Here is a 12,128-nt window from a genome sequence, read left to right as displayed (position 1 = left end):
GACTTACCAAATCTAACAGGTGTTAATGAAGAGTTTTAAAAATATCTAGTATGTTAAAATATGCCTGGTTTAGAAGCAACAGTTTTTAAGCCCAGAGTTTAAAGAGCCCCTCAGTGTATATTTTAGTTGTTCATTCAATGAATGTAAACAGTTAAGATTTTAAAAAGAGCAAGCTGGGACATTTTTCTGCCCCGGGAGATGGTTTTCTCCAAACATACTTCAGGTTTTTGACTTATTTTTAACTCTCATTTGCAATGAACACCTTCTCTGAAAACACATTTTATTGGATTTTTTTATTTATTAATTTATTTTTTCAAATTAAACTGCTTTCTAATTTTACAATTCTTTTGTTGTATAGTTTCAAATGAAAGCAATGGACTGATGCAAGGAGTCTCCAGTCAGGTATTGAGTTCATTATGTCTATAGAGTGTGTAAAATATCCCTTTTTGCACAGTGGCTGTCATTTGAAATCTAATGTGCTGCAGCGAATTTAATCCAAATCATGTTTACTGACATGTAATTCCAAACTTTGTAAGTCAGAATAGCTATTCCTCTGTGTTTAGAGTTCTAATAGCAAGCGCCACAACACAACGTAAGTGCAGGCACAAATGAAGTTAAAAGAGATCAGTTTTTCCAATGGACACAGAACAATAAGTAAAGCATTGTTTTCTTTTTTAACTTCAGCTAATAAATGTAGCCTGTAGGGGTCCCACCTTGTGATCTACTTCGTGGCACTTATATTTCTATATTAACCAGTAGTGTGTCATCTTATATCTAGCATTATGAATCTGTCATGTCATGATTTTAGCCTTATAGCTACATTTATCATAGCTGGAGTTAAAAAAGAAAACAATCATTTACTTACTTTCACAGCTTCTGTGTCTGTTGGGATAACTGACCTCTCCTTTACTTCTGTTGTGGCTGTACTTCGGTTGTGTTGTGGCGCTTGAATTCGTGTTGTTCTGTGGGCAGTCATGTTGTGGAGTTTGCAAATTGACACCTACTGGCCACAGTACATGTCAGTGTGTAAATTTGTTGAAAACTTATGAAACAAATTTACACACCGAAATAGTTGTGTCTAGTGAAAATGAGTAAAAAGTAAAAAGTCAAAATTGTATCCAGTAATTTAAGAATACATTAAAAACAACATGAGGTGATGGAATGTCCATTTTATGTCACATTGTGCTTTTTACATTGTAAGTTATCCTTTCTTTACAGCTACATGTGTTTTTTTTCTATTTATTTTGATTTATTCAGCGTGTCACAGAATCACAAACATCAATCTGAAGACTGCAGCTCTTCGTCTTCAGAGTTAGTGGGGGAAGAAAGCTGCTTGCACAGAGAAGAGGCAGGAGTCTTAGATAGGCTCTCCAGCTCCTATGACCTCCAGGTGAGGGTTTTTTTGTACTTTATGCATGTTGATAGTGGAACTCTGAGTTTTGATGAACCTCTGTTGGAGATCCTATGACTTTATACTACAGCAGGGCTGAATGATGACACAATTATTGACCAACGTTGTTTTATTACTCTTCACTTTGTCATGTGAAAATTGGTAAGCATCACCCAGCTGGACTGCAACCATTGTGAGGTATTTCCTTTGATCAGTAGCTGTATGCCTTCCATATCAAGAATCTAAACCTAAGGATGCTTTCTTATTGCCCCAGAACAAGTTGATGTTAATGCTCAACATATTGCTGCCCCCCATGCCCTTCCTACATAGCTGTATTAGGAGTACTCTGGATTTATGTTTCTGGATTCAATGTTTGTTAGGAGTACACTTTCGCTCTCAGGCAACCATGTTATGTTTCTTTGGTGTTCATTTTATAACAGTTCTGTTATTTTCTCTAGGTGTCACAGCCAGATGGACCACAGGTCGATGACATACCAGTGAAGCTCCTCTCAGTCACTTCCAGTTCAACAGATACTGAGGTCTTCTGCCCTGATAAGGTTGCTGCTGTGCTTGAGAACATAGCTGCCACTTTCCGAGACTGACTGAAGGGTACGTTGTGCTTTTTGGACTGATATATGTACTGCTCTGAGATACACAACGGACTTCACCCATACATCTGACTTGAAACAAATTCTTGATGGACTTGGAGGATGGAGAGTCAAAGCCTGGGGTCTTGAGCCCTAATAGTGACCTTTTGTCAACTAATTGTTTTCAATTTTGAACCACAAAAGTTCAACAAATTTGACTGTTACTCCCCAGAAGACTGTGTACTAAATCTTTATTATGTGGTTTGAAAATATTGCTGTTCAATTTTAAGTTGAACTCCTTACTGTTTTAGGCGTGTTTGTTGAGTCAAGATATGAAGCAAAATGAGCTCAATGATTTTGCAGAAGTTGCTACTTCTTTAGTGTTAAAAGTGCCCATGGGTCATTATGCAGTTCTATTTTTTGATTAACTGTGTGTCTCTGTAATTACTGGACTAGTGTTTTTTAAGTTAAAATGTTTGGGGGTTTTTTTGCCTGTAAGTGTAAGTGAGGTTGTGTGATTTAAAAAAAAACTTGAAGTTTTGAAGTAACTAACTGGTTTGCTGAACATTTTTTTTCAGAAGTGTTGGTTGGTAATGTTTCAGTCATTTAATAAAGTGACTTGCATTTGAGCTTTTTGTGTTCACTCACAGTTTGTGTAAGTGAGGTGTGTTTTGAGTTACAGCAACTTAAAAAATTTTATGTAATCAGTTTCAAAGAAATTTTTAAGTACTGCACATGCTTTTTTGATTTTAACTGACTGAAATCTTTTAACTATAGGTGAGTTAGCATAGGTTAATTAAAATTAAAAAAAATAAGTTGGATTTACATAAACAAGTGTGGTGAAGCTAAACAAAACATTTAAGTTGATAGTACTTAAACCCTCTTTGTTATCTAAACTCAAATAAAACGTACAAAGTTACTCAATAAAAAAAGTTATCCCTACTTGTTAAATTAAGTTAGTGTCACACAGAATAGCCTTGTTACTTTAACTTACAAACCTGAGTTAGCATAACTTAAATTTTTTTATGTAATCAGTTTCAACAAAATTTTTTAGTTCAGTGAACTTATCGGGTTTTACAGTGTGCACTAACACCTGTTTGCAAAACAAAATACCGTTCAAATTGAATATTTGCAGGATTCTCACAAGCTGCCAGGGTTGAATTGAACAGATTAACACAACAGATCTTTCTTTATCCTTGCTATGATGTTTAGACTGTTATTTTTCTATGTTTTGAGAAATCAGCCATTGTCCTGATTTTGATTCAGGCCTCCTGTACTCTCAGTCAGAAAACTTTATTGATGCTAAGAGCACAGTTTAAGGGTGACATGAGTGAGAGCTGTAGAGCCTTTTTCCCTGTAATGTACTAATCCCCTGACATGGAAAATGAGAGCTCAGAACATAAAATGTGAAGCTAAGTGATGAAATTAAACCGTGGAGAGAAAAACTGAGTAGAAGTAGTGTGTCGGCTTACCCAGCATCCTGTGCTTCATGGGCTCTGATGATTGACAGCAGGTTGTTGGTCTGTAGGAACTCACACACCGCCGGGTAACTTTGCAGACAGAAACAGAATATAGACGTAAACAGAGTGAGGAACAAACAAAAATATGCACTAAAGCAACACTTTCCCTAGAAAACACCGTCACAGGTTATTTCATGGACGTTGCTGTAAAACAGATGGAAGTGTTTAGTGGGATGTCTCGCAGTGGGAGATGAGTGGGCCTCTTGTTTTCTGACGCTGTGTCTGACTCAGACCAGCAGGGAGCATCATTGAGCACAAGGTCTGAGAGAACTTATGGCCTGTACAGTAGATGGTCGCTTGATGCTGTGTGCAATCACTCTGTTATCAACTTACAACACGCCAAGGCTCAAACTCCTCCATGTGAATGCCTCAGCTACTCCCTCTCCTCCTCCTCCTCCTCCTTCTCCTCTTCTCTGCGTTACAGCTCCAGCTCTTTTTCCAAACATCCCTCCATGTTTTATCTTTTAAACTTCCATCTTTCATCTCCTACCACATCATTGCCATCACCTCCTCCTCTTCCTCCCATGTTGCCCTCCCTCTTTCTCTCACTGTATCTTAATATCACTCCATATCTGGCAGGAGTAGCCAGTCGTCATAGCAACAGAACCGTGCAGTCTCCCTGGGGATTGTGGGATATCGTTTCATGCTGAAACGGAACTGTGTGTGTATTTGCGAATGTGCTGTGTTTATGTGTTTCTTAGTGCTCTGAGTGTGTGAGTGTGTGTACACAGGCCAAGATTTTCTGTCTTTTGAACAAATCCTGATGATTGTGATTGTTATTGGATCCTGGATGTGGTGTAACCGTGCATCTATAAAGCCTTTTTTTTCTCCTCTCCTCCCCAGAATCCCTATCCAATAGCCTAAAGTCTACCTCAGACTAATTTAATTCATGTTTTATGAACAGAAAGTCACATCTTCATAACTCCAGTCCATCACAGGAGCCCAGATTATTCAATCACACCAGTCCAATGAAACTCTGATAACACAAGACTCACATCAACCTTCGTCAAAACTTAAGTGTCTCTACTTTCATTTTCAAAGAATATTGTACCTATTGTGTGATTTCATTTTGAAGGAAACATTTGATTGGCTTGTTTAGATATCGGGTGAGTTCACATCTCTGGACTTTATAAGCACAGGGATCCACACGTGTCAGTTTCCACAGCATCTTCACTCACATTCAAGTTGATTTTCTTCTAAAATAGAAAATCAGGACTCTTATGTAATGTTTCTTTTGCCTGATCAGCAGCACAGACCCAGTGAGGGCTGGTTTCTTCCTCTACCTGTAGAAATAGGAGCAGCCTCTGACTGTGTTATGGCCAAAGTACTCCTGAGTCTTCTCGTTGCCAAAGTCTTCCAGGGGGTCGGCCCACAGCAGGTCACACATGGGCCCAAACGCTGGGGGCTCCTTGAACCGGTCCAACTAGAACACACACACACACACAGAAACATTAAAACATTTATATGAAGCATACACACACAAATGCACCAGCACATAGTGGATATATAAAAAGAGAGAGGAAAACAAACAAACAACATAGCATACATACACACAAACACACGTACACACTGTCAGAGCAGAGCATCTCCATGGAAACCCTCACCACACAGGAGAGAGAAGATGTCACACCAGCAGATTCTCCATGGAAACACTGCCATTAGATGAGGAAGTGTGTGTGTGTGTGTGTGTGTGTGTGTGTGTGTGTGTGTGTGTGTGTGTGTGTGTGTGTGTGTGTGTGTGTGTGTGTGTGTGTCCTCATGTCTGTGTGTTAATGTGTGTTTATATGTGTTGTGTTCACGTGGAGCATGTCTTTGTGTCTCTCATGCACTCGCAGGCTTCATATGGATTCTCTCCATGTACAGTTGTACAGGAACAACACTGTGGATGTGTGTGTATATATATATATATATATATATATATATGTGTGTGTGTGTGTGTGTGTGTGTGTGTGTGTGTGTGTGTGTGTGTTTGTGTGTGCGCGCACGTATAAGGCTGAAAGAGCTAATTTGTCTTTGAATAAATCAACACAAACTTGAATGTCCTCATAAGAGGGTTAAATAATTAATATAGACTCTTAATAATGTCAGTTCCGAGATGTGGGTTAAGGCCTCGTTTACACGACAACGTTTCATCAGAAAATACTGAAACGCAGTGAAAAAAATCTGCGTTTACACGGAAACGCCGAGGAACTCAAAACGCTGTAGTAAGCATGCCAGGCCTGTAGTCGGCGCTATAACTCTCTTGTCTAGAAGCCGCTTTTGGGAGATCATAGAGTTGAGCTGATCATCTGGTGTATTGGGGAATACTAATTGCAAAAGTGGAGTAACAAATACACATTTTGTATATAGACAGTCAGCAGATTGAGCAGCACAAGCACAACACGGTAGTTCGCGACGATCGTAAGAACGGTACTGTTGTTCTGTTGTTTGCTCTTGTGAGGAGTGGAGTGTGACGTCAGCATTTCCACTGAAAATGCCGGCTTACCGTTTACACGGCAACGGTGTCGGCAGCATTTCAGAAAAATCCCACTCTGGAGGCGGTTTTCAAATGTTTGCGTTTTAGGTCGGCTGAAACGCTGTTTCTGCAACAAAACTTTTGTGTTTCACCTTGGTTCCTTGAATCCCCCTTCCCTCTGATTGGCTAGCCCTCTGGAAACCAATTGGGGGGTGGAGCTATGGTTGAGACCCACCCTCCAACGTATCTTAAGCAAGCGGTCCAAGAATATGAGACAATGCTGAAGGGCTAAAATCTGCTGTTTCTTGAGTGAGTGAGTACCAGTCACATACACACCAAGCCAGAAGAAAGATGTTTTCACAGCTGAAATTAATCTATTTACAGCCTGGTTCAAAAACCATCTCCTGTCTTAATTGCTAATTTCACTATCAAGACACATCGTATGAAAGGGGGCTTTTTTCTAACTCGGCAGTTTGGAGGACATTAACATCGTGAGCTCGCCCAATCAGAGGCACAGCTCAGCTCATGTGCCCTATAGCTGTACTCAAAGCCTCCGTCACATCCAACATGGTTCTAGTCGATTTGCTTAAAAAATCTGTTTCAGAAACAGACGGGTGACGTCGGGGAGGTGGTGTACATTTATTATACGGTCTATGGTCATAAACCAGTCAGGAGATCTTAATCTGGTGAACTTGGCTTTGCAAGCCTACATAAAGATACAGAGCCAAAAATCGCTACAGCTACTTAGAATGAGTACTCTACACCTTTGAAATGATACAGTACTGATGCCGGGTACCTGGCTATCGGTAACAGTACTCAACCAAAACAATATCCAGTACTTTTGTATGTTTATGTGGTAATAAATATTTATTTGTTTAATAATAAAATCTCAAAGATTTTCAATTAATTTCTCAATATATAAACTTGTAATGCTGTGTTCATGTCCAGCATGGAGCTACTCTTCCACTCCCTCACAGTTAGGGATGGGAATTGAAAACTAGTTGAGAATTGATAAGGAATGTTTCAATCCATCGATATTGTCAGCCTTCCTGTTTAACGATTCCCTATTAGATTCTTAACATTATGCCGAAGCTGAAGGACCTTACGTCGATTAGTCTGCCACAGCTATCTTAGCTTAGCAGCTAAATAACATTTCCCAAGAAAACTCTGATTCAGGATTTTTAGCTTCAAGTTTTACTAAAGAATTGAACTCACGAAGAAATGTACATTACTTTTTCACAGGAGATTCATATTCAATACATTCAACATGGTATACATCTCCTTATTTATCAAAAATAATATAAAAAAATAGTGCTACCTTGATGCCAACCTGATTGACAGTCACAATGACGTGTTTAGGTACCTTAATACGGTACTGTTTGATTGTGCGAAAATCAGTATTCTGTTCTACAGACTGAATTCAGTTGGTACCTCTAGAAGTACCTAGTTTGGTACCCATCCCTAACTGCTACAGGCTGCCTGTCTTTAGTGATGGCTGATCGAGGCTTTGTTGACGCTTCTGCATTTTTTCAAAACATGTTTCATTATTTAAGGCTTGACCCAGTGCGAGTAGGACATCAAGTGGTCAATGAAAGGAAGTGCAATGGATCCATGTAACGAGTTCACTGAATGTTTTTGGCTTTGATTCACCTGGTCATTCCCATTCGATAACACTAAATGTGTGAATACACTACTAATAATTCATTATAACATAATACATAATGTGTAGCACTAAATCTTCTTCTCCGACCACTGCTGCTTTAATTTTGCTTCCATTTCAAGTTTCAGAAGAGATTCAACCAAATACCAGACAACTTGCTTGCCAGCTTTAGAAATGGCTGTTTTAGCCAACTAACCCAGACAGCTTGGTCTTTTAGTTTGCTGCTGCTCTCCCTGCCTTGGCGTTTTGTCTATGCACATGTAATAGAGAGGAGCTGTGCTCCCCCTTCTACAGGTATTTGGCCTCCACGAAAGCATGTGAAATGGCAGGGAGCTCTGACAAAAGAGCCATACTGCTAAAGCAGAGCATAAAGCATTAAAATATTTCATTTTGATCAGCGTGGTCCTCAATGAACCTTCTTCAATCGAAGTAACAGCTTGGCCTGAGGAGCCCATTTGCTTTGATCTTTTGACGTGTAGCTAGTGTTTCTATAAAAAGTCTGAGGGGCCATAATGTGAGTCAGCAAAAAAATATGTCTGTCACAAAACAGTTAAACAATTTTCTCTTTTTTTAAAAAAAAACCCATTACAGACAATGTACAAAGCTGTTTTCTGAAAATTAAGCCGATAATATCAAATAATTCATATTTAAGAGTCTGATTAAGGCAATTTAGTTACTTTGTATGGCAGGGGTGGCCAACCTGCGGCTTGGGAGCTGCATGTGGCTCTTTGCCTTTCAGTGTGTGGCTCTTTAATCCATTCATAAAAATAAATATATAGTTAAGAGTAGTGGTGTGCCGATCAATCTAAAATATTGATACTGATACTGATGCCAACGTTGGGATCAGTGTTGATCAATATTTGGGTGTACGGATTGATACTTAAGTTTCAGTTTCTCTTCTCTAGTAGAATTTAAACACACTTACAAACACAATAAATTTTGCTTTGAAAATTGGAAATGCATTGATTTTTATTTTATGTCATTTTGTTTATGTGTGAGAGGAAGTGTGTTTGTAAGACCACGCGCGTGACGTGGCTCTCTGTAGTACAACGGTCATTTTTGTGGCTCTTGGTCTCTGACTGGTTGGCCACCCCTGGTGTATGGTATTAAGAGACAGTACTGTAATTACACTGGTGTGGGTGATGATCGTGTGTGTGTGTGTGTGTGTGTGTGTGTGTGTGTGTGTGTGTGTGTGTGTGTGTTCCTCTTTTACCTTCTTAATGTCGTCGAGTGTGTGTATCTCTGGTGAAAGCCCCCCATGCACACACAGGAACTGCTGGTTCATCAGGGCTGCCAGGGGTAAGCAATCAAACGCCTCCATGCAGGAGTCGTACACCTGCTCCGAGTACTTGATCTTACCTGGAGGTGGTTAGAGGGGTGAGGAGAGAAATTTCAAAGATGTGAGACCATGAAAGCTGCTGAGTGTGTTTTAACAGGCTTTCAACAAACCTCACAGAGTCAGTCCCTGTTACATGAAGTGTTACATATCACACATGAACACAGCAACAAGGATGGAAGAAAACAAACACGATGATCTCACATGGATTTAATGAACTCAGTCGAAAGCCTTCATACGACAAATACAGGCGTTCTGGGCAGCTCATTAAGCCATTGAGGTAGTGACATAGGATTTTTAGATATGATGTAATTTATTTATGCATCTATCTTTCCTCCTGCACTCCCATATGATCTGTTTCTTTCTTTGTCCAAGATTGTAAAAAGCTAATTCCCAGGGCAGACAGGAGCACTTAAAAAATGCCTCAAATTACAGCAGCATTTTGCAGCACACACAGAACGTGTATAAATATAATAAATGTGTGTTCTCAGACTGCTTCTACTGGACAAAGTCTGACCCATATAAAAGCATGAGCGGCACAAAGGCTTCGCTGTATGCCTGACTTTGTGTGTCACACACAAAAAAAAAAAAACTCATTTGATTTGGTGGTGATATCTTTAAAGACATCCAACACACAGCATCTTTAAAGTACATTTCACACATGGGTGTAATAATACATCTGACACAGAACAATATCACAGGATTAAAATAGATGAAAGGAGATCAGAGGAGGGAGAGAGAAAAGGAAGAAAGGCGAGTGGATTTTGGATGAGGGTTGGCAAGGAGGAGGAGGGAGGGAGGAGAGCAAAGGAAGAAATGATTTCACAAAGAAAGAAGAGTAGAGATTGATAGCAGGAGACTGGATGAGGAGGAGAGGTTAAGAGCAGTAAGAGGAAGAGGGGAGATGGAGGGAAAAGGCAGAGTGTGAGGACATCAGAAACTTATCAAAGCCTGTACTGTGGACTACCAGCGTACAGTAGCCAGAATTTCTCAGTCTGTGTGTGTGTGTGTGTGTGTGTGTGTGTGTGTGTGTGTGTGTGTGTGTGTGTGTGTGTGTGTGTGTGTGTGTGTGCGACATAAAAAAGAGTGTGTTTGTCAGCCTCTCCATCTGCCTCGTGTAGCGCAAGAGCTCATTACTGCTAGTCCACCAGTTTTCAGCTCCTTCCACACACAGACACTTAAACATTTATGAAGACAGTCTTGCACACACATGCACCCCTAGTACATGCACTTGAACAACACACTTGTGGTACACACACACACACACACGCACACACAGCAGATGGTAATTGAGGGCGACCACTATTCGCCACGAGCACCAAGGGAAATTAGCTTTCTTGTCCCTTGGCCAATCAGACACAGAGGAGTAAGTCCCTGAGCCAATCATTAAAGGCCAAATTAATTTGCTGCTAATCACCCACTCTCGGACAGGACACGAGGAGAGTCAGAGAGGCAGAAACTGGGGGAGGGAGGGAAAGATGGAGGACAGATAAAGAAGAAGAAGAAGAAGAAGAGGGAAGTGGAATGTATAGAAAATATATGGAGGGAACAAGAGGAGAGGGGACGAGGGATGACACAAACATGGACGACTGAGTGAGGAAGGAAGCTTGGAGGAAACAAGTGAAGAGAATAATTGTCAAATCCTACAACAGGCTTTAACATCGCAGTCGTTCTGTCCTCCTCATTTAGCTTCAGGGTTTATGCTCAAGAAACAATTTTTCATGGACACACTCGTTAGTATGAATTGGGGAGTACCCTCAGATATTTCTTTCATTACCAGTTCTGTGATACAGTTATAGTGCTGTGCAGCTATTCACAACTTAAGTCATATCTGTGCCGAGGAAAGACAGCCGCACTTATTAGTGAGTTTGTCAGTTTTCACTTTGGTCCGAGCTGCTGATAACCTCTTTTCTGAAGCAGCTGTTATGAAATTGGTTACATGAAAACACAATACTAATCGTAATTACAGAGCCATCATTAAGTAATCAAGCAGCAGCCTCCGGCCATGAGAAATGAAGCCAGTGTGAAAATGTTACAAACTGCAGTTCCTCAAGTGTCCACTTGAGGCTGGCTGCAGAGGTTCTGTAATCCACATACAAACCACAGACGGTTAAAAAAATGGACGTCATCTCACTCGACTCAAAGTGAGGCTGCCACAAAAACTGCTCCCCCTGGTGACTGGCTGCAGTTTAGTCAAAAACTCAGTCTCACCCCTATTTATCCTAGGTGCTATGGACAAACTTCAAAAAATGAACACACCTGTGTTAATATGAAGATATTATGGGGCTGCATTGTGTTCAAGTCTTTTTTCTGGAAAGATTTTCTTTGATTAGTTATAAGACATTAAAAACAGGGTTTTACATCACATCTAACGATGATTGACAGCCGCTGTTCTTGTGTAGTTTTTTCTAAAGTAAGAGCGAATAGTAAGATACATCAGGTAGGAGAGCCAAGAAGAGATTAGACTTTCAGAAGACTTGGACTGCATAGACTCTGGCTGTAAGATGGCAGTGCTTCAGACTGGGGGGGATTTGGGCTTCAAAACTATACCATGTTAAAAGGTAGGACTGCACTGCCCATTCTATATACAGTCTATGATACACACCCACTCAATAAGCGCACCAAGCAAAATTCAACATACTTGTAGCCTCCTAAAAAATGCATAGAGGGTCAGTAAAGTTAGGTAACTGTTAAAAACAGTTGGGTGATAAAACAGGTAAGTATGACGACAACAGAAAATCACAATATAACTAACAATCCCACCAATAGTTGAAAACATTATCAAGTTAATTAATCATTTGCTGGCAATTCTACTGGTGGAAGAAATCAAACAATATTAAATTATCAAAAGAAATGTAATGCCTTTCTTTTCAAGCTGTATATTGGATGGTATTAATTGTGTGAAATCACTGCTTCTGTAAGTTGCACTTCAAAACACATTAATCTTGTCCATCTTGTGAATTAATATTCCCAGTTCATATATTTTAACACAGTAAGGAGGTTTTGATTACATAAGACTTGTATGAAGTATAATATCAGTGTTTTCCAACATCAAGATACTGAAACGCACTGTATTTGAGTGCTTGAACTACTTTAATCTTTATCTTATCTGAGATCTTGGTATGAGTATCTGTCTGGTAGTTTCACACTCAAGTCACAAGACCGAAACATCTATAATCA

General features: G+C 39.9%; 1 protein-coding gene and 1 long non-coding RNA gene across 4 annotated transcripts in view; one reads left to right on the top strand and one right to left on the bottom strand.

Annotated features, from left to right (window-relative positions):
- LOC141793153 (protein phosphatase 3 catalytic subunit alpha-like) overlaps positions 1-12,128 on the bottom strand; it is a 47,865-nt gene that overhangs the window by 13,844 nt on the left and 21,893 nt on the right. For all 3 annotated transcript variants that reach the window (XM_074673638.1, XM_074673641.1, XM_074673639.1), the window contains exons 5-7: positions 8,826-8,971; positions 4,781-4,920; positions 3,450-3,527 (exon numbers count right to left, since the gene is read on the bottom strand). In XM_074673638.1, the coding sequence (XP_074529739.1) occupies positions 3,450-3,527; positions 4,781-4,920; positions 8,826-8,971 (364 nt within the window). The remainder of the gene's footprint in view (positions 1-3,449; positions 3,528-4,780; positions 4,921-8,825; positions 8,972-12,128) is intronic.
- LOC141793953 (uncharacterized) lies at positions 263-2,537 on the top strand. The gene is made up of 3 exons (XR_012598449.1): positions 263-402; positions 1,258-1,390; positions 1,849-2,537. It is a non-coding gene; the product is annotated as an uncharacterized LOC141793953 (long non-coding RNA).

Source organism: Halichoeres trimaculatus, unplaced genomic scaffold (genome assembly GCF_033239565.1).
Source record: "Halichoeres trimaculatus isolate MK-OKI-2021-1 unplaced genomic scaffold, fHalTri1.1 fHalTri1_scaffold_7, whole genome shotgun sequence".
Classification (NCBI taxonomy): domain Eukaryota; kingdom Metazoa; phylum Chordata; class Actinopteri; order Labriformes; family Labridae; genus Halichoeres; species Halichoeres trimaculatus.
This window is presented reverse-complemented; position numbering and strand designations above follow the sequence as displayed.